The 24,046-nt window shown below is 34.9% G+C and overlaps 1 protein-coding gene across 1 annotated transcript in view; it reads left to right on the forward strand.

Annotated features, from left to right (window-relative positions):
• Positions 1–22,168, forward strand: part of LOC134536578 (protein kibra) — a 110,987-nt gene extending 88,819 nt beyond the window's left edge. Inside the window, exons 13-18 of the mRNA XM_063376333.1 lie at positions 50–219; positions 1,094–1,297; positions 5,091–5,245; positions 5,383–5,581; positions 9,151–9,284; positions 20,637–22,168. Of these exons, the coding sequence (XP_063232403.1) occupies positions 50–219; positions 1,094–1,297; positions 5,091–5,245; positions 5,383–5,581; positions 9,151–9,284; positions 20,637–20,799 (1,025 nt within the window). The 3' untranslated portion in view covers positions 20,800–22,168. The remainder of the gene's footprint in view (positions 1–49; positions 220–1,093; positions 1,298–5,090; positions 5,246–5,382; positions 5,582–9,150; positions 9,285–20,636) is intronic.
• Positions 22,169–24,046: the final 1,878 nt, after the last annotated feature.

Below are 24,046 nucleotides of genomic sequence, written 5' to 3' on the forward strand. Positions count from 1 at the left end.
GCCCTGTTGCTGGTTGTGAGGTGGTGTGAGGACGGTGTGTGTTGCGCAGGCCTGCAGCCGGGCATAAGTGCGGTGAAGCTGGTGGAGGTGAACAGCCGCGAGGAAGAAGAGGAAGAGGAGGACGACGATGATGATGACGAGGATGACGACGATGACGAAGAGGGCTACATCGTGGAGTTCTGTCAGAGCGGCATGCTCGAAGACGTCTTGGAACATGTGGTGAGTGAGGCGTAGTTAGATCTGGCGAGTTCACACCTTTTGTGTATGTATTTTTTTTCTTTAATAATGTGGTGTACATAAGGGCATGTATTTTTCATGAAACAATATCGAAAAAACCTGGAATTTTGTTGTGCCACAAAATTGCCACCCTGTAAAATAGCCTTGCTGAATTGTGTGTACTAAAAATCTACCCTTGCAGCTATATGCATGACATTTTTTTAAATTGTTCTGCACCCTTATGAGATATCATTGTGAACACCCACGCGCACACCTAAATGCAAATGCGAAAAAATAAATAGGTAAGCAGTATATATTTAGGCATCTTTTTCTCTGTTGTAAAAGTCAACTTTACAATGCCTGTACATGTAATCTTAATTCATCTTATACTTCATGTGAGTTGTAAAAGAATGTTGTACATAATGTTTTACTGAACCAAATAATTAGGGTTCACTGAAAGCCTTTTTTTATAGTTAAAATTCAAATTTACAGTAGTTCATGAAAATTTTATGCAAAGTGCAATATAATTTGAAAGGTGGAATTGTACAGGAGAAACATTATGTGGAACCATAATAGAATAGTGTAAAATAACTAAATAAGGAAAAATGAAGAACATGGCAATCTGTTTTCTTAAACCATTAAAATTTTTAATTTGTATTTTTTTTTTTTGTTGGTTAAACTGGTAACATGATACAACGAATAATAGAAAAAATATTATTAGATTTTAAATGTTGAATCCAATATCAGATAAATCCATTCCAGTAAAAAAATGTTGATGGTTGCAGACCGCTACCGAACATGTTGTGTGTGACAGTTGGAAGTGTGAGGAGGTGAGGAGGTGAGGAGGCGAGAGACGGGAGAAGTGCGCGCGTTGCAGGAGGAGGAGGGGGGCGTGTCGGACGGGCTGGGGCCGGAGCCGAGCACGGACATGCTGGACAAGGAGACCAACACGGAGTGCGTGTTCATCCCGGCGAAGGGGCTGCGCAAGCACGGCAGCGACGAGCTGCACGCCATCCTCATCAAGCGCTCCCAGACCTTCAGCCCCAGCGCGGCCGTGTGCCGCTCACAGTACATCTGCCGGGTGAGTCTCGCGCGGGCTGGTCTGAACACATCGCCGCCTACTTTCAAGTCTGTACAAACTGGGAATGTTGATTTTAAAGTCTTATTGATTTCACAATATCGGTGCATCAAGGCTATGCATTAGCAAAACCGAGACGCCAGTCTTCAGCTTCATTTTGTGGAGAAGGCAGGTAACCGCTAGGCAAGACGTGACGGGGCGCACCAAATGATAGCGCGTTACTAATACTAGGCAACGCCATCTATTAACAAAGTCATTTATTAAACTGTTATTAGCGCCTTTAGTCCGCTAGCAGCCGCGAGCTTCACTAAGCGGATGGGTTTCACCAAGGAGAAAGACAGGAAGTTGCCAGACAATATGACATAGAGAAATGACACAAACTCACTGTTCGTGCATGTGTGACCTACCTTCTATGATTTTCTGTTATAAAACTGAATTTACCCTTTTCTTACTCCCTTAAGGATGGAATTTCATAATAATTATATGTAGTTTATGTCATTCTCTGGCCCATGAACTATCTATGTGCAAAAAATCATATCAATCCATTGCTCTGTTGCTGCGTGAAAGGAAGACAAACATGACTCACAATTTTTCATTTATAATATTTGTAGGAATACTAATGATGGACTTAGGCTAATTCTTGTTTGCAGGGCATGGTTCTAACATTGTCTTTTGATTTGTCAGCAGACCTGAAAAAAAAGAATTGTGTGAATAATGATGTGTGGTTGGTTGCAGATAACACTTACACAGGCATACAATTCAGTTAAACTGTTAAATCTGAAGTAGTATTTAAATGCAGTACATAGTTAAATGAATTATTAATACATTCCAAAAAGCATTCAAATGCGAAAACATAAAAAGTGCTTCAAGTTTTCAAATGTTCCGTTAGTAAATAATCTATTATTTCATTTAACCACCTGTGGGGCCTATCAAATCATTAGTGTATGGTTTATTGGAAAAATTATCTTAAATTATTAAACACCTAAACTTAAATCGTTAAAAAAATTTTATTGTATGAATGGTCTGTATGTGGTTTATACATGTACATCTTTGATTACTGCTGACATGACATAATTTCTCAAGTTGTTTGCTGTATTGGTGTTTACTGGCATTGAAGATGTAGGCGTGTTCCTCTTCCTTCAGCACAGATGTTTTTAGAATTAGTTTGCTGTAAAATTTATATGTTCTAATATTTCAAATAAATTTATAGTATGGTGATCGGGTACAAAATTTTTTGTAGAATTCTTAAAAAAAAAGCAGTATGAGATAAATATACAAAATATTTTCATTTAAGGAAAAACAGTAAAAAATTTTCTCCTTTTTAAAACCTAGCTATAATTCTGTTTAACAAGATGGTATCATTTATTTCTCAGGGCTAGCCAAAAACAGGAGTACCGAACATGTCGCATGTAAATGCCTCAATCCTGAACATGTGACATTTCCCCTAGACCGGAATTATGATTGCCGGCGTTCTAGGTGTGTTGGGGGTGAAATTTTAGTAAGAACCATTAATGCAATGAAATAAGCAAAATTTAAGATTTAACAGTAAAAATATCATTATGAAATTATTTTATTAAACATGCCGATGAATTTTGTGTAGGCTAACAATTTCTTGTGTGTCTACAGTATCATGAATGCTGTGCTGTCTTCACATTTCAATGTTAAATAAGGATTATCATAATTGTATGCATATTTTTTTTAGTTGTCATTTCTTTTTATGAGTAGAAATTATAACATTAAGTATTAAAGGAGTGTTGTACTATTATAAAGGTTAGTTTGGCCCACCAATACGCTTAATACATCCCCTGAGGTTCACGAAAGTTTATACAAACAGATGAAACACGCTGGTCCGCTATATTTTCAAGATTTCTGAGACTTGCACAGATGGCAGCACAGTGTTTCGGGACACATTTTCGTTATGTTTACAAAATTATTCCTACCAAATGCCGTATACGAAGAGCTAAGATGTTTTCTCAAATGAGGTGTTCTTTATTCTCATTGGTGTAGCATAGTGGAACCCCTTATCTACAAGTTTATAGAGGCCAAAAATAATGGTGCAAAATGCAGGTAAACGTAAAGTTGCAGGATGTACAGTAAAACCTCGTATTTACGTTCTCGTTATTTACGTTTTCCCGCAAATAACGTCATTTTATGTAGGTCTGTTTTATTGTACATTAACTTTCGTGTTGCATTTTCCCTGAAATTACACCGCTACGTAACCAAAAAACCCGGAATGTACGTTTCAAAACACGGTAAAAATGTAAATACTCGTCACGTTAGTCATAGATGTGAAAAGTTTGAAGTAGTTCGCCTATTGTCTGTAACCTTTCGTTTTGATGTATCGACAAGTTCTATGGTGCCTCTCCTCTACTAACGTTTTAATCTTTGCTGCCATAGAGAACTTTCGTAGCAGAACCACAAACTGTTTTATTTATGGTGTCATAGAGCACTCTCGTAGCAGAGCATAGTCCGAAGCGCTGAGCTATCGATACTACCGGAAAGCGCTCATACACAGTACGTATATTTAGTAGTGCTGCATTATGTACAGTACATATCTATGATGGCTTTTATTGTTTACATTAGTCAACGTCCGTTTTGGTTAGCACGTGTTTTTTTATTGTTCACAATATTATTTATGGCAAGATTTTGATTGAAGATGGATAGGTATAAAGTTCCACGAAATACTTTATCTATTGAAGATAAAATTAAAATTATTGAGAAGTTTGACAAGCATGTGGGTACCCGAGTGGCTTTGGCCAAGGAACTGAATATTCCTTTTAGTACTTTAATGTGTTGTAAACAACTATTGTTTGTCTTGTAGCACCAGTAAATGCTGATACATTTTTTTAAGCTAAAATTTAGCATTAACTGCCAATAAAAGTGCTTTCCCACAATTTACACTTTCCCGCAATTTACACTTTTTCCTTGGGGTTCCTTGAAAAGTGCAAATAAGGGGTTTTACTGTATATAAGGATGAGGTTCTTTTACAGAAAGACAAGTGAATAGTGTCTTCTGAAAATCTTTTAGTATCGTTGCGTTCAAAGATGATAGTGTACGTGATTTTTTTTGTAGGCTTGTGCGAATATTGTGAATTTGAAGCACTAAACCAAATAATTATTTATTTTTCATGTTAAATTTGATTTGAAATTCATACATTTAATAATAAAGAATATGCAATCATATTTTATTCAAAGTATTGTGATGCTGTTGAATTAAACATCGTGTAACTATGGACATTACGGTTAAGAGTCAGTTTTGTATAATATAAATGTAAAAATACTCAGTTTAAATATATTAATGGGCCCAAATGAACTTAATATGTGCATGCTCCTGCTCAGATGACGGCACAGTCTGCATTTTATATATTTTTTGATAAGTTGAAAACAAGAGAACAATTAGCAGGTTGCAATGCTGAAAAAATATTTTAAAATTTAAGAGCATACGTTTTTATTTGGGTTACAGAGTATACAACCAATAAAATGAAATGTCTATTTCAATTACATGAAAGCATCTCAAGTATTTCTTTAAGAAATTATGATCTTTAAACGAGTATAAACAACGTGCTAAGAAAAGTTTCTACTCTTGCTATTGAATTAATTGTTTATTCTCAAGAATATTTGATACTTGTATTTAAATTAGATTAAAAATAAAAAAAAATTATATGTATTCACACAAGCCTATAATGCTGGTCCTTTTATGTTGGTTTCATTTTGTACTAAAGTTTCTCTTACCAGTTTTGGCACAGGATGTTCTGCCAAGTACCAGCACGGGGCTGACCGATGTTTGCGGCTTGCAGCTGAATCGCAGCGACAGCGACAGCTCGGTGCCGCTGTACCGGAAAGGCGGGCCGTTCCAGCGCAACTCGGTGGAGAGGCGGTCCCTCAGGTGGAGGCGGCCTCCTGGCACCGTCATCGTGTCCAAGCACCGCGGTGCCAGCACTGCGCATCCCAGGTAACCCTCCTGCCTGGCCGGTTGAATAGCTATTTCCAAGATTAGCGCAAATGTTTGAACATAGTGCAACAAGCACATCTGCAGAATAAAAGCACTGTTTGTGATGATTGAACAGTCGCGTCGATGCGTGGTTGCAGCGGGCACCAGACGGCGCGCACCTCGCTGGACCTGGAGCTGGACCTGCGGGCGCAGCACACGCGCCTGCACACGCTGCAGGACGAGCTGGGGCGGCTGCGAGAGCTGAAGGCGCGGCTGGAGACGGGGCGGGCCCAGGGCGACCAGGAGCTGGCCTCGTGGGTGCTGGAGGACCAGCAGTTCCACAACCTGCTCGCCCAGGTGCCGATCTCCGGTGCACTTTTCCCGTGTTCTTCTCTAACACTTTTAAAAAAATGTGTACTAAAGTTTGTATTTGTGATTATTTACCAACAAAAATATTTTTACTCTCATTATTATTGGCTTTATTTTACTCAAAGTTTGGCTAGCATTAGTTTTTTTTTTTTTGCATGATCAAAATAAATTATTAACATCAATACATTGCATCGTATCATAATTGACCAATTAGGCCTGTGCTAATATTTGAATTTTGGACACAAATACGTGTAATAAACTATTTGTATGAGATTCAACCTCGAAGAAAACTCTTTGAAACAATGAATATTCGTTTGCTTACGAATACTTGACATAGTATACCTCATGAGTTTGTCACAAATGACCTTAACCTCAACTGTGAATGTTGGTATACGACAAACTCGTGCGATATGCTATGTCAAATGTAAGTAAGAAAATTTAATATTTGTTATTTCAAAGTGTTAGCATTCAAGGTCAAATTGAATACCAATAGTTTATTATTCATATTGTATTTGAAAGATTGAATATTTGCACAGGCCTATTAAACACTAATTATTCAGGCACCTAGGTAAACTATCTTAGTTCACCAATATTTGCAACCTGTTTTCTGCTAGTTTCGTGGGGAATCTGGAACCATTATTGACATATGTTAATTTTTGTTTGGAGTTCTAATGTATGTTTAGTCATTGATGTATACAGCAGGTGAGCTACTGTGTGTCACATGGGGGTAGATTGATTGTGAATACATATTTATACACTATTGCAACAATCACGTTCACTTCTTTTAATGACTATCACAGAGAGGTCTTGTTTTTTGTCACAATCCATGCTATGAGTGACGAAAGGAATACAAATAATAGTTTATTTTCAAGTTTGATATGTTGCAAATACAGTGAAACCCCTTATTTACACTTTTCAGGGGAACAGAGACAAAAAGTGTAAATACCAGGAAAGTGTAAATTGAGGGAAACATATTTTTAAAATATAACATACCTGGTTTAATGCACTCCTTTTACTTCAGTAGTCAGAGACACCAAAAAAAGACACAGTGAACGAAATATCTTTAAAAAAAATCCTTCATTAGGCCTATGTAAACCAAAATAAATTTACAACATATAACTTATAAAATTGTGTGAATACAACACTGAAGCAATGTGTGCCATGATAAAATGTTACCATAAAAAAGTTTTGTAGGCTTATGTGCAAAAACTTTCATGCCTAACTTAGGTCTATTTCTTTGTAAAATAATCATAAATCTTGGTTTGCTTGCATCTATGAGTGTTCATGCACATGATCTGCTTCTCTAAAGTATAAAAATTATCAAAAACACCATCACAGTTTTCACCAGCAGATACTCCAATGTAGTCTCGCAGAGTTTGAAGAGCAGCAAGAGCATCTTTACTCGTGGGTGTTGTCACTTCTTCATCATCATCATCATCTTCGTCAGTATCCTGTTGAGAAGTACTGACATGGCTTTCTACAATATCTTCTATACATTGCACTTCCGAAGTGATCACCTGACTGTCCACATCCACGTAATCTTGAAATATTTTCTCCTGCAACACCCTCTCATGTCCTTCAACATCTTCAATGTCACTGTAATCTTCTTCACTGAGAGTGTAAGGCTTTTCTGGGAACACAAATCCAGCTTTTGCAAAGCAGTTTTGAATTGTTGATGTTTTCACTTCTTTCCAGGCTCTTGCACTAAAATGCAATGCAGTCAGCAGATTTATCTTCATCAAAGAAGGGTCTTTTCCAACATCAAGCATTGTTACTGCCCTTGAAACTAGGTATCTGCGGTAAAAAAAACTTGAATGCCTGAATGATACCCAAGTCAAGGGGCTGTAGCTCACTCGTGCAGTTTGCTGGGAAGAAGACAATATCAGTGTTGCGAAGCTGGATGGTTGCTTTGTGAGCAGAGCACTGATCTATGAAAAGAAGAACTTTCCTATTTTGCAAAGCCATTTTTGAATCAAATGCATGCAACTGGCTCTGAAACAAAGCATTGGTCATCCAGGCTTTGGTGTTTGCTTCGTACTTTGTTGGGAGTGACTTGATGTTTTTAAAAGATCGAGGTTTCCTCACTTTGCCAATGACATAAAGGGGGAATTTTTCACTTCCATCTGCATTGGTAAACAATAACACAGTAATCCGTTGCTTGCTGAGCTTACCTCCGCGACACGTTTCCCCTTTAAAACTAAAGGTTTTGTCTGGTAGAACATTGAAAAACAACCCTGTTTCGTCGGCATTGAAAACATTTTTCGGGTCGAACCCAGCAATTTTTTCCTGTAGCTTTTCCTTCCAATGTTCCACAGTCTCCACATCCACACTTTTGCTTTCGCCACAAACCACCTTGTAAACAATATTGTGACGCTGCTTAAACCGATCAATCCATCCATTGGAAGCTGAGAAATCTTGAATTCCCAGCCTAGAGGCAATAACACGTGCTTTTTCTCTCAGTATTGTACCATTTATTGGTAAATTTGCGGCACGTGCACCAGAAAACCACTCAAGAAGAATATCATCCAGCTGTTTGAATTTCGAGTCCTTCACATATTTACGTTTTTTAGCACTTGGCCCACATTGCGCGGCATTTGCAGTGATGGTTTCTCGGCTTTTGATGATGGTGTTAAGAGTACTCACAGGGATTGAAAGTTCTTTCGCAAGGTCCACACGTGATCCAACATATTCGTCGAATTTGGCAATTATTTTAATTTTATCGGCAACGGTAATAGTTTTTAGTTGTTTCACTTTCTCCATTTTCTCACAGATATTAATAACGACAAAGAGTTAAAGATGTGTCAAATACATTTACCGCTAAAGCCAATGATACTACCAGCGCTCGTAGCGGAAAGCTGTGGAAATAGAAGTACTGTGAATAGTGCAAGGTTACTTGCACTGTTCACGACGCGAATGCATTCACATACGCAGCTTTTGATGTATCTTTCTTCTATGGCGGCCATGTTTCGGTGTTTGTAAACACTGAACAAGACGTTAATAACGGGAATGAAGCAACTTTTCCGACGTAACAAGCGTGAAAACGACATATACCGCCTTATGGAAAATAAATTGGGCCAAAAACAAAGGAGGTAAATAACGGGAAAACGTAAATACCGTTAACGTAAATATGGGGTTTCACTGTAGTCCATGTTTTGAATCGTTCATGCAATTTTTTCCACTACTGTTTTGCAATACAGTAAATTTGAATACTAGGTGTGTGTTTAAAAGACAGAGTATGTATATGTTTTTGATTATGTGGTCCCATTAAAACTTCTAAACTGAGTCTTTATATCGCATTCACACAAATGAGTTTAACTCAACATCGAATATTGGTATAAGACAAATTCTCATGGTATACGCCATGTAAATTATTCGTAACCAATTGAATATTTGGAATTCGAAATGTCAATATTTAAAGTCAAATCGAATAAGAATAATAAACTATTATTATTGAAAAATTCAAATATTTGCAGGTTGATTGACCAAGCACGTGTAGGTTGTGTTCATAAGTAAGTTAGTTCCAGTGTAATCACAACTGTGTTTGTTTGTGGATTCAGGTTGAGACCGGGAAGGCTGGGAAGAATGAAGAAGAGCGAAGGGTTGAGAAGATGTTGAAGAAAACGTCTAAAGAAATATATAAACTGCGGAAAAGCAAAGCGGGGAAAGGAAAGCCGGACATCATCTCTTTTAAGTGAGTTTTGTTGTTTCTTCAATTCTGTCTCTGCCTTATCCTATTTTTCCCCAAATTTAGTACTGACTTTTTTTAAATTCATGTACAGGTATGTACTGACATGCAACATGCTTCTTAGATAAAACTAAACTGCAGTAAGAAAATTACTGCATTTAATTATTTATAAAGAAAAAAAAATTGATTTGTCTGAACATAAGTCAATATTAGTTATAAAAAAATTCTTTTAGATACAAGCATTGGATGTTGATGAAAGACAAGGGTTAAAACCATCTATTTTGATGTAAATGTGTACAATTACACAATTCATGTTTCATGATTGATGTACCTAATAGGTTTTAAGTACACTAAACTTATTTAAATTTATGATGCCTGCAAAATCAAAACAAAAATCTTAATTGGCAAAATAGTGACGAAATTAGCTCATATTTACACTTTTAAGTCAAATTGTTCACTCCTTAAGTTATTTACGAACACCATGCACCAATTCAAAATTTACAAAAACATATTTACAATGAATTTCCTCTTAATTTCAGCATGTTTATGGTTATGTTGCTTTCGAGGTGCAAATTCATAGATATATTCATAGATGCTATTCATAAATAAATGCAGCAAGTAAGCTACTACAGTATGAATATGGGGGTAGATTGATTGTAACTAGTTGCATCTAACGTGTTCACAATTTGTAACTAGTTGCATCTAACGTGTTCACAATTTGTAACTAGTTGCATCTAACGTGTTCACAATTTGTAACTAGTTGCATCTAACGTGTTCACAATTTTTTCATAGCACAACAGTTCCTGTGTTTTTGTTGATGTATTTCTTGCTCAAACCAATTTTATTTTTTTCTGCCATTGGTACTTTATTAGGGGTGTGCGAATAGTGGAATTTGATGTTCGAATATTTTCGAATCGAATAGTAAAATTTTTGAATAGAATGCGAATAGTTTCAAAGTCGAATATTTGTAATATATATATGTGTGTGTGTGTGTGTGTGTGTGTGTGTGTGTGTGTGTGTGTGTGTGTGTGTGTGTGTGTGTGTGTTTTACCACACTGAACAATGACGGGTTTTCATATATTTAGTTTATACAAGATATTTTCTGTGAATGAAACCACAAAAAAAAGTTCACAGTACTTTTAAGAGTTATTGAGGACATGAATTTTTATTTCATATATAATAATATTTAATAATTGTTATCTATTGTTTTTCCTTTCGGTTACCACAATGGAAAAATTTGGATAAAAAAATTGTGTAGCTTGGGAAATTAATTTCATTGTACTTCAAACATATATGACCGGAAAAAATCTGTGATTAACTTCAATACTCAAAACGAGTATATAAAGAGGTTATCATTGAATAAAACATTTGAAAAAGTTAATTTTAATGGTTTTGTAAACGATTGCAACCGTCCATCAAAAATACGGTAGTTGTTGGCATTTGTTTGGAAATGGCCTCGTGTTTAAGTTTACCGTCTGGCTTTTCAAACCAAGTTGGTTTAATATAGGATGATTTTGGTTTGTTTTTTTCCTTGAAATGAACCTTTTAAAAATACATTGCGGTTATGTTAGTAAGAATGTATAAATACTTTGGAAATTACATTAGAAGCTGGTGAAAACCGAAGCTCTTGGAACCACCACGAGAAATAAAACACAGCCAATATAAATACTGTATTGGCCCGAATATAAGGCGACCATTTTTACATAAGCGAGATGAGAAAATTGGAAGTCGCCTTATTTTCGCACCCAAGACGTCAGAACCACAAACATTAGTTCCAAGCTGAAAGCTACAGTAGAAAAGATGTTAAAATGTTCACAATTTTTTATATTAACTAAAACTTTGTTACCTCACACAGGGAAAAGATAAATCCACCCAATAGTGCAGTAATTCACAATTGTTTAAAGTTGAAAATTAAAATGTTTGTTCTTGAGTAAAAATGTGAATGTTGAAGCATCTCAAAATGGCAACATTTTATTACATAATTCATATTTGTACTTTGTGTACAATCGCGTGTTAACATTTACGGTAGGGCTGATCGGTTGACCGAATTTTCGGTTCGGTTCGGTCATTTTAGTAAAAACCGAAGCCGAACCGAATTCCCAGAAAAAACCGATGATTCGGTTTTTATTAGGGCATTAAAAACTAACTTCAAGTATCTACCAAATAATGTATTTAACATTCATATTGGATAAGAAACTTACCGCTTGCATAATACATCAAAACACATTTAAGACGCATGCTAAGTTTTTCACTATAAAACGTTTAAATCATCTATTCACAATTTGTAACTAGTTGCATCTAACGTGTTCACAATTTTTTCATAGCACAACAGTTCCTGTGTTTTTGTTGATGTATTTCTTGCTCAAACCAATTTTATTTTTTTCTGCCATTGGTACTTTATTAGGGGTGTGCGAATAGTGGAATTTGATGTTCGAATATTTTCGAATCGAATAGTAAAATTTTTGAATAGAATGCGAATAGTTTCAAAGTCGAATATTTGTAATATATATATATATATATATATATATATATATGTGTGTGTGTGTGTGTGTGTGTGTGTGTGTGTGTGTTACCACACTGAACAATGACGGGTTTTCATATATTTAGTTTATACAAGATATTTTCTGTGAATGAAACCACAAAAAAAAGTTCACAGTACTTTTAAGAGTTATTGAGGACATGAATTTTTATTTCATATATAATAATATTTAATAATTGTTATCTATTGTTTTTCCTTTCGGTTACCACAATGGAAAAATTTGGATAAAAAAATTGTGTAGCTTGGGAAATTAATTTCATTGTACTTCAAACATATATGACCGGAAAAAATCTGTGATTAACTTCAATACTCAAAACGAGTATATAAAGAGGTTATCATTGAATAAAACATTTGAAAAAGTTAATTTTAATGGTTTTGTAAACGATTGCAACCGTCCATCAAAAATACGGTAGTTGTTGGCATTTGTTTGGAAATGGCCTCGTGTTTAAGTTTACCGTCTGGCTTTTCAAACCAAGTTGGTTTAATATAGGATGATTTTGGTTTGTTTTTTTCCTTGAAATGAACCTTTTAAAAATACATTGCGGTTATGTTAGTAAGAATGTATAAATACTTTGGAAATTACATTAGAAGCTGGTGAAAACCGAAGCTCTTGGAACCACCACGAGAAATAAAACACAGCCAATATAAATACTGTATTGGCCCGAATATAAGGCGACCATTTTTACATAAGCGAGATGAGAAAATTGGAAGTCGCCTTATTTTCGCACCCAAGACGTCAGAACCACAAACATTAGTTCCAAGCTGAAAGCTACAGTAGAAAAGATGTTAAAATGTTCACAATTTTTTATATTAACTAAAACTTTGTTACCTCACACAGGGAAAAGATAAATCCACCCAATAGTGCAGTAATTCACAATTGTTTAAAGTTGAAAATTAAAATGTTTGTTCTTGAGTAAAAATGTGAATGTTGAAGCATCTCAAAATGGCAACATTTTATTACATAATTCATATTTGTACTTTGTGTACAATCGCGTGTTAACATTTACGGTAGGGCTGATCGGTTGACCGAATTTTCGGTTCGGTTCGGTCATTTTAGTAAAAACCGAAGCCGAACCGAATTCCCAGAAAAAACCGATGATTCGGTTTTTATTAGGGCATTAAAAACTAACTTCAAGTATCTACCAAATAATGTATTTAACATTCATATTGGATAAGAAACTTACCGCTTGCATAATACATCAAAACACATTTAAGACGCATGCTAAGTTTTTCACTATAAAACGTTTAAATCATCTATTCACAATTTGTAACTAGTTGCATCTAACGTGTTCACAATTTTTTCATAGCACAACAGTTCCTGTGTTTTTGTTGATGTATTTCTTGCTCAAACCAATTTTATTTTTTTCTGCCATTGGTACTTTATTAGGGGTGTGCGAATAGTGGAATTTGATGTTCGAATATTTTCGAATCGAATAGTAAAATTTTTGAATAGAATGCGAATAGTTTCAAAGTCGAATATTTGTAATATATATATATATATATATATATATATATATATATATATATATATATATATATATATATATATATATATATATATATATGTGTGTGTGTGTGTGTGTGTGTGTGTGTGTGTGTGTGTGTGTGTGTGTGTGTGTGTGTGTGTGTGTTACCACACTGAACAATGACGGGTTTTCATATATTTAGTTTATACAAGATATTTTCTGTGAATGAAACCACAAAAAAAAGTTCACAGTACTTTTAAGAGTTATTGAGGACATGAATTTTTATTTCATATATAATAATATTTAATAATTGTTATCTATTGTTTTTCCTTTCGGTTACCACAATGGAAAAATTTGGATAAAAAAATTGTGTAGCTTGGGAAATTAATTTCATTGTACTTCAAACATATATGACCGGAAAAAATCTGTGATTAACTTCAATACTCAAAACGAGTATATAAAGAGGTTATCATTGAATAAAACATTTGAAAAAGTTAATTTTAATGGTTTTGTAAACGATTGCAACCATCCATCAAAAATACGGTAGTTGTTGGCATTTGTTTGGAAATGGCCTCGTGTTTAAGTTTACCGTCTGGCTTTTCAAACCAAGTTGGTTTAATATAGGATGATTTTGGTTTGTTTTTTTCCTTGAAATGAACCTTTTAAAAATACATTGCGGTTATGTTAGTAAGAATGTATAAATACTTTGGAAATTACATTAGAAGCTGGTGAAAACCGAAGCTCTTGGAACCACCACGAGAAATAAAACACAGCCAATATAAATACTGTATTGGCCCGAATATAAGGCGACCATTTTTACATAAGCGAGATGAGAAAATTGGAAGTCGCCTTATTTTCGCACCCAAGACGTCAGCACCACAAACATTAGTTCCAAGCTGAAAGCTACAGTAGAAAAGATGTTAAAATGTTCACAATTTTTTATATTAACTAAAACTTTGTTACCTCACACAGGGAAAAGATAAATCCACCCAATATTGCAGTAATTCACAATTGTTTAAAGTTGAAAATTAAAATGTTTGTTCTTGAGTAAAAATGTGAATGTTGAAGCATCTCAAAATGGCAACATTTTATTACATAATTCATATTTGTACTTTGTGTACAATCGCGTGTTAACATTTACGGTAGGGCTGATCGGTTGACCGAATTTTCGGTTCGGTTCGGTCATTTTAGTAAAAACCGAAGCCGAACCGAATTCCCAGAAAAAACCGATGATTCGGTTTTTATTAGGGCATTAAAAACTAACTTCAAGTATCTACCAAATAATGTATTTAACATTCATATTGGATAAGAAACTTACCGCTTGCATAATACATCAAAACACATTTAAGACGCATGCTAAGTTTTTCACTATAAAACGTTTAAATCATCTATTCTCTTAATGTTCGCCATTTTAACCATGGGATAGTAAATTCTAAGCGTTTCTTACAGTTCACTATTTCCTATGTTTAACGTCGGAAGTTTCTGTCGGAATACAGTGAAACCTCGTTAATATTATCCCGCTTATTACGAATGACTCGTTAATATTACCTATTACTATTTCCCCGTGAAATATGCCCATTAAACACAATGAAGATTTGTTTGGTTAATACGAAATTCTCGTTATTATGTATAGCGAACAATAACAATTCCCGTCCGTATAAACAAACAGTCATGTTTACCGTTTAATACGAACCAAAGATTACCACAAAGATACGGCCCCGCCTGAGTGTCCGAAGTGTGTTTTTAACTCTATGTTTTCAAAATCACTCGTTCGTGTGTTCGATATGTTCAGAAATCACTCGCGTTTGTACAATATTCGATATATCGAACTTCACGTGGGATGGTATTTACGTTCGATTTTGTACTTCCTTTGTATACATGAATCTGTGCCGGACCAATAAAAACAAAATATATGTTACGCCTAACGTGTTTAATATTTGTGTACGTTGTAATGAAAGTTTAAGTGAATTATCTCGTGAGAATTTTATTAAACTTTAGAATTTGTACGTACACACATAAAAATGGAGGCAAAACGTAAACGCAAGGAAATTGCATTGAAGACGAAAATTAAGATAATAAATTCAGTTCGTCAGGGTGAAAAAACGAAAACAGAACTTTCTGAAGAGTTTGGTATATCAAAATCAACCTTAAGTACAATTCTAAAGCAAGCAGATAAAATAGAAGAAGCGGTCAGGAAAGGTAGTAATCAAACTAAGAAAAGGATGCGCGTCGGTAAACATTCCGAATTAGAGGCCAAACTGCTGGAGTGGTTTCATCAAATGCGCGCCGCCAGAGTTCCAATTTCCGGGCCTATTATCCAAGAAAAGGCTGATCAGCTGGCACTGCAACTCAGAATTGACGATTTCCATTGCAGCAACGGATGGCTTCAACGCTTCAAAGATAGGCATAATTTGGCCACAAAATCCATTTGTGGCGAATCTGCAGCTGTCGACCAAACAGCAACGAGTGACTGGCTTCAGTCAGTACAGTCCATCGTAAGTAAATTTGCACCACAAGATGTGTTTAATATGGATGAAACAGGGCTTTTTTACAATCTGTTGCCCAATAAAACTCTAACCGTAAAAGGTGAAAACTGCCATGGCGGTAAACACAGTAAAGTTCGTCTTACAGTTTTACTATGTTGTAATCAAGATGGCAGTACTAAACTTCGACCCTTGGTTATTGGCAAGTCTGCCAAGCCAAGATGTTTCAAAGATGTTGCAGCAAAAAACCTGCCAGTAGATTACGAGGCAAACAGTAAGGCTTGGGTCACCACAAAAATTTTCCAGTTGTGGTTGTTAAAATTGGACAGGAAAATGGCGACTCTAAATCGCAAAATTTTGTTATTGTTGGACAACTGTGCTGCACATACTGCTCATGGTATGAAGTTGGAAAACATTACCTTACTCTTCTTGCTACCAAATACAACAAGTGTGACACAACCACTCGACCAAGGTATAATACAGTGCTTGAAAAGAAACTACAGACAGCGCTTGGTGAAATACCTTATCAGGCAGTGTGAAAAAGGAAAGACTGAGCTTCCTAGATGGTCAGTTTTGGATGCTATCCGCAGTATAGCCATGTCGTGGGACAGCATCAGCCAAAAGACAATTGTGCATTGCTTTGCAAAAAGTGGTTTTGGCCAGCAAACTGTTGAAGAACCTGACTGTGATCAACCTTTAGAGGATTGGCAAGAGTTAAAAGAACATGTGCAAGTTGATAATGACTTCAATGAGTTTGTTCATATTGATGACAGTGTGTACACCAGTGCAAGATTAACTGCAGAAGATCTTGTTGGTTCACGAGGATTACAGGAAACACCAACGGCTGACGCTGTACAGTCACTTTGTGAGGGTGGTACAAGTCAGGATAATGATGGTGATGACGACAATGGTGAGGTAGTGCATAAACTTCCAAGCAAAAGTGATACAATCAGTGCTTTGCGTACACTGGAAAATGTACTTGCTGCAAGTGATGTGCCAATTGACTTGATTGCAGGATTTGAGAAGATATGTTCTGCTGTAAATGATATTTACAGAGATAAGTGTGTCCAGAAAAAAATTAATGATTTTTTTAAACCTATGTAAATATATCTTGCATACTTTGCATAAGAATTGCTATACACTCAACAGCAATTAACTGTACGGTAAATGTTAATCATTTTTGTCAAAACTTTGGAAGCAAATTAAATAAGAATACATACATACGTATATGTATACTAATTATCAGTCTGTTATAGTATATTTTATTAAAACTATTAAAATTGCTTCTAAGTGTATTTTGTTAGTGTGCATGTCAATATCTGGCTTCTATTACAATAATAATATTCCACATTTTTAGTGCTCTGACATGTAGGAATTCAATATTTCTTATCGAGTTCTTATTCTACCTATTGGCTCAAGAACCTCATTAATATGAACCTCGTTATTACAAACTGAAATATTTTACTCCCCTTCAGGTTTGTATTAATGAGGTTTCACTGTACTACTATTTTCTCTTAAATATATGGTTTTTTCTTATTTAAAGGATATATCACTTCCGTTACTAAAATAATATTTATTTAATTCCGGTTCGTAAGCTAAAACGGTAGAAGTTTCGTAGCATTGCTTAGTTCCGTTCGTATTCTGCAGGGCGCTCACGACGCATGGCGTCACTCAGTTCTATTTTCACATCACAGAATGCGCTATACGTGCGCTAGGATCGATTAGTTGCCTTCCAAGTTCCGTTCCAAATGGCAGTTGGAGAATGAATGTGCATGTCGTCAGACCCTTTAGATGTAGTTTGTTTACTATTCGCGCGTGATTATTGCGACTTTGCGTCGTTATAGTCTAGAGTATTTGATTTCTCGTAAAATAAAAATTCTTTTTTGCCACTACGTCTTGGTAATTGGAGGCAACTATGAACATCTGTGACGAAGGAATTAAAAATAATACCGCCCGTGTTCCGCAAAGATGATGATGTTACGCACGTGACGGAAAAAAAATCCTAGTAAATACCGCATACTAAATATGAATACTTTACTTGTGTATTTTGAAAATATGGTCATTATCATTCATTCTGCCTTTAATGCACTGGTAGGTTAAGACGTTTTCTTGGTTAAGACGTTTGTTTATGTTGGCTTGTCCATTAACTCCCGGCATAGAGGCTACAGTAGGAAGTTTTTATTTGTATATTGCTTTTAATCACATTATTGCTATTGAATTTTATTCCAGTACATTTCATAAATTCAAATTATGTTTGCCACAAATATCCTCAGTTACGAAAAGTAGTAAAAGAGGTTAAAAGGTCACGAAAAAATAGCAAGTAGGTAATGAGAATTTTTTATTAGTGAATATGGCGCCATGCAGTCATGTCTACCACGTCTGCGCACGTACACACGTACACAGTATTGTACATTGAGTTTTCCAGTAGTGGTCTCATTTCCAAGAGCTTTGCTAGTTTTTTTTTTTCATGACGATAATTAATATTCATGGTTTAATAGCCCATACAGCCAGACGTTGTCTGACAATCAACAAAAACAAAAAGTGACAATACTCTATGATACAATACTTGAGTGATTCTCTGGATTTGACTGATATGAAAGTGAATGTGCCTGCTATAAAACTGAATTTGTATTCAGGGTTATGTTCATAAATGCTGTGATTTTTTATTGTTACTTTTACACACAATTAAGTAACATTTGGAAGATACATTGTTTTTATACTTCTCTGTTAAATTTATTTAGGGGTCTGACTGAAATGATAGTGAAGGTGATTCCAAGGTTTTCTCTTTATGAATGTTATAAATTATTTTTTTACATGTGATACTTGTAAGTTTCACTGATTTTATACTTATGTCTTAAATAGATTTAGGTGTTAAACTCAAATGAAAGTGAAGCTGGCAACAAGGTTAATGTAATACTAATTATTAATGTTCTAAACTGTTTTGTTCTGTTCCTTTTTACACATATGGTTGTTTCAGTAGCATATAAACTTATTTATAAATACAAATAGTAGTTGAAAATAACTTTTATATTGCTGAGAAAGTGACTCCCCTAAGAAATTAAACTTTTGCAAGATATTGCAAGTAATTAAATACTATAGTGGAATTTTTTTTGGTATGACAGCTCAAAGAAAAATTTTGAAGTAGTGACCGAACCGAACCGAAAACCGACATTTTTAACAAAAAACCGAGCCGAGCCGAACCGAACTGAAAATGTGGGAACCGATCAGCCCTAATTTACGGTAATTGAATTTCAGATTTTTAACGGAAATATTTGTACTAAAATATCACAGCTATTTTCAGAACGATTGTTTACGTTTACAAACAGAAAATGTTAAGAACATTTCGGATGTAATGTTTGGAAATTTACGGCTGCCAACTGTCTTTCCACAATATTTCTTTTTTGTAAAACGAACATTGCCGAACACGTACGAAGACGCCATTTTTACAGGAATTTGGTACGTTGCTTCAAAAGCTATTTTAATAATTTCACAGTTATCCACTCTATTTATAAAAAACCTTTCAAACAACATAATTACCATAGATTATTCTTTAAAATTCATAGGACAGAGACACTCTTGTCATAAAGTAATATGGACAAATATTCGCGGTCACGTCACCGAAGTTATTCATGGCCGTATGCTTCACCATGGCAGCTATCCTCTTGTTTTGTTCCGGCAAGCTGCATTCTTTCATTTCTTTGTTTTTGTTTGCTTCGTTACGTTTAACACGTTACTAAATAGTAATACGTAGCTTAAGTGAAACGGAAAGTTAAATGCGGTATACATAAATGCAAAAAAGGATTTATCAACACAAAATGTATGTCTAATGAATTTTTACATTTGTTTGGCCTTCTATTTGGCCCTATTCGGGCCAATACGGTATTCGTAATTTTAAATTTTGCTATTCGACTTATGCGAATAGTTCATCAGTTACTATTCGCAACTATTCGTGTTTACGAATATTTGCACACCCCTATACTTTATACAAAACAAACAACTGTTAATTATGCTATTACGCATGTAATATGTCTTAGAATGTGTATTTTCAATTGTGGACTAGATACGTTACATTACCGTTCGTGACAGTAGTGAAACAACTTTAACTATTTGGCATAAATTGCTTCTTTAGATCATGGCTGTGAATATTTTTTACATCACCATTAATAGTTTTGAGTTTGAACTGCTAAAAAGGGTGTGTTTTCTATCTGGTGTATGTATTGAATCAGGTTAGAGTGCACTCCTTTCTTCGAAAATATTTGTTAACAAGTTTGGAATATGGACATGTATACAACTGGAATAAAATAGAGAAATGGAAAAAAGTAATTTCGCGCCCAATGTTTTGGGAAAGAGACATTCCCTATTTTTTTTTCCCCCAGAAAAAAAAAACCTGTATTTTCCCATCTCTAGTTAATTTCATATTGTTTTTCACATTTCTTCAGAAATTTTTTTTTGGAACAAAGAATTTTCCCACCATTCTTTCTCAATAAATAACCAAATATATGGACATAACTCTTTGTGTTGTATACACAATATAAATACCATAAATAAATACTACAGATTGGCACTGTAGAAAAAAGAATACTACGTTCTAGATATCAGAACACTTTTGCTATTGAAATTTGTTTCCTGTGTCACAAATCTGACGTATCGTGCGATGTTTTCTGAAATGGAGCCAGTTAACTCATGGAAATACATAATAATGTTTTGCATCAAATTGTTTTAATACAAAAATGTTAGAAAATTTTTGCAATAAACATTAAAAACAGCAGAATTTCAATGTGTTACACATATTTTACTGTTTGCCATTTTTTGGGGTCCCTAGTCATGAAGTGTATTGAAAGCAGGCGGTCACGCCCCGCGCTTGCTGCAGGGAGAAGATGGCGTTCTTCACGCGGGTGAACGTGACGGTGCCGGTGCTGCCCCCGGAGGAGGTGGCCGAGGACAGCGAGGACAGCCGGCAGGTGGAGGGGAGGGGGTGTGCGGCGGGGAGGTACCACTACGTGGTGGACCGGGCGCTGGGCGTCGAGGTGTGATCCGTCGTCGCCGTGCGTTGCGTTTGTTTTTGCCCACCGATGGCCTGGAAACCTGCAGCTGGACTGCGTTTGGGCTTCCCGCCCGTAGTCTCCGGTCGAGCTCCGAATACTCAGTGTGTGATGTGTGTTGGATGCACGGCTAATTCAGAATCGTAATTATAAACAAGTAGTCTAAATTACGTGTTGGCATTCGTGTGCAAAAACTGTACATTCCTTGTAAATTTTTACAACTGGAATAATGTTCAGGATATTAGAGCCGTAATAACGAAGGATTAAGGACTTGTTTTTGTTTCAGTGATGAATTTATTTTTTGCAGAAATTAATGTTGCAAGTACTTCTACATAATTTGATGCAGCCACTAATTCTTAAATTATATTTTGAATTATTTTAAAGTGAAAATTATATGTGTAACAAATTCATAACTTGTGCAACTTGTTCGAGTTAAGGTGCCTTTACAAACACACGTATCATTGGCATATTCTTAGTGCCTTTCAGAATCCATCCACATTGACATTCACTCGTTGAATCAGCACTTGTAATTTATTCAACACTTTTGAAATGTGTATTTTTCAAGTTCTACGCCTGAAACCATTATTCTTTATAATGATGTGTTTTGACTCTGTCAAGTAAGTAATAAGTAAATTCTCTAATGCTAGATCTGATTAGTCGACTATGTAAGTTTCAGAATTGTTGTTGTCTGATTGCTCTGTTTGCCAAATTTTTGTATATTTAGTTTTGTTGCTGTAAGTTTACAAGAATTGCCCAGATATGTTTTTATCGGAAATGAGTAAATAACTAGCCATATTGAAGAGTCAAGTGATGCCTCAGTTGAGCATAGTGATAATCTCGTGTGAATAATATTTTGCTGAAACTTTTGCATTAACTTGCAACTTTTACATTCTTGCTCATACTGTTTGTTTGTGGTAATTATTTTGGCTCATTTTATTGGCTTTCACATCACTGTAAAATATTTAAATATTATATTAAATCTTTTTTAAATGTATGTTGCTCATCTATTTAAATTATACCTCTTTCGGTTTGGGAGCGGCCTTAACTTTTTTTTTTAATGTTGAGAGGTTTAATATATATGTGATAAGCTTGCTGGTCACTGGGTGAATCTTGGGCATATTTTGATGCCATTTTTTACAGGTGACAGCGATGGGTATGACTTTAATCATAACTTTTTTCATAGAAGACATTGCGGTATTTGTCTGTTGTAAATGTAAAATATGTACAGTATTTTTTGTGTATTTTTTAAAACAAATCTTTTTAACATACTATGTTATGTTCTATGTAACAAAGCCTTTATTGTTGAAACTGTCTTGTATATATTCAATTGCCATAGTAAACTAGAACATTATTTATGATATTTGGTGACTTTGTTTTAAACCCTTATCGCATTCCACACCTCTCCTTGAACTATGTGTTTACATTTATATTTACACATTATATAGCTAAATATAATGATTTTAAAGGTTGGAAAAATAAACTTGAAATAGCATCATTTTTCTTTGAACATATATTAAAATTAAACAAAAATTATTAACTTTTTTTTAAACTTAATTACTGTAAAACATTCTTATATAAGACTTGGATGTTACAAGCATTTGCAGTATGAAGTTCAGATTTATAGCTCTGAACTGAAAAGAATGAACCAACAAAGCCAGATAAAAATCTCAAAATTTACAGGAGAGTGCAAAGCTTTGGAAAACCAAAAATCAGTTTTCTTCGACTGACTTAGAGAAGATAATAAAAAAAAATTAAGATTTCTATTAACAGCTGAATAGAGAAAGCTCAAATTAACCCAGTTGTTGAAGAACATAACTAACACCTGCACAATTGGTTGTTATTAAGAACAGGCCTAGTCAAGTTATTAAAAATAGGTTAAAACTGTCAGCACACTGATAAGGGTTAGTATGTGTCTTTAAAAAAGCACACACTGCGGAAGTGAAAGTTAACAGATTTCAGGCCACCTCAGTCGAGATGGTTGGGAAAGTAGAAACACGGTGCTGACTCGTGTAAGTAGTGCATGCAGGGTGAATAGTCTCATTTCAAATGTGGCTAAGAAAATGGAACTTGTAACATCTGGTGGAAAACATTTATCCACAAAAGTACAGCATTGGAATTCTGCAAACCAGACACTTGCTTATCTTGCCAGATACAATAGTTTCATTCACACAAGCTCTAAGCCTGTGCAAGTATCAGCTTAGTTTGAATAGGATATGAAGGGGAATATCACATTCTATACCTAATACAAATATTGAATTTAAAAATAATCATTGAAATCCCATAAAAAAATTATCACATTACATAAATACATAAAAATAGCAAATAGTACATTTGTAGAGTAGTGGTTTCAGGGAAATTATGCGTTCAAATAATAACAGAAGTGGCATGTTAGTTAGGTTACCTACAATATCGGTTAAATGTCTCAAAATGAGCTCGTATTTAAATTTTAAATATTGACCTGTGTACGGTGACCAGGTAAACTGAATTTTAGCGTAGCAATATTACAAATACATTTTATGCATTCACTTCTTTTAATGGCCATGGCATTAATTTTCATAGCAACCAATCAGGGGACAGTATTTATATTTTATCCTTTGATGTTTTTGATTGGTAAAAAAAATGAGCATAAAGCACGTATGATCGTATGATTATACATAATTTATTTCAACAACTGCATGGAAATAGTTAACATATATATTGAGAAAAAAATAATGTACTTGGTTTACCTCAAAAAATCCAAAAGATAATATTACTAACCTCCCATCTCTTTCTGTGACATTGCTATAATTTTTATAAACAAACTTGGTTTGTGAAATAATGCTATTTGGAACAGTTAACAGGTATATTTATATACTATACTCATACTCTTTCTTTTAACAAACCACAGAACACATGTTATATGCACGTGATTAGAATTCATGCAGGCCCGGACTGGCTCCTGGGGCCCCTACCGAGAAGTTTGTGGGTTATGGAATACCACCCTGAAAAGGGGTGGGGGGGGGGGGAAAGAATTAGGGGCGTTCCCTTCGGAAAATGTTTAGAAATTATGCGCCCAGAAAAAACATTTTACTCTATTTTAAGGCTTTAAAAGTAAATGAATTTTGATCAAAATTTTTGAAGAAAATATATTTTAAGTGAGTAATTGTATTTATTCCACTGATTAATTAAAACAAAACTTCATATTTTTTTTAAGTATGCCTTTATAAAACATAAATTCGTGAAACTTACATTAAGTTAT

Source organism: Bacillus rossius, chromosome 11 (assembly GCF_032445375.1).
Source record: "Bacillus rossius redtenbacheri isolate Brsri chromosome 11, Brsri_v3, whole genome shotgun sequence".
Taxonomy (NCBI): domain Eukaryota; kingdom Metazoa; phylum Arthropoda; class Insecta; order Phasmatodea; family Bacillidae; genus Bacillus; species Bacillus rossius.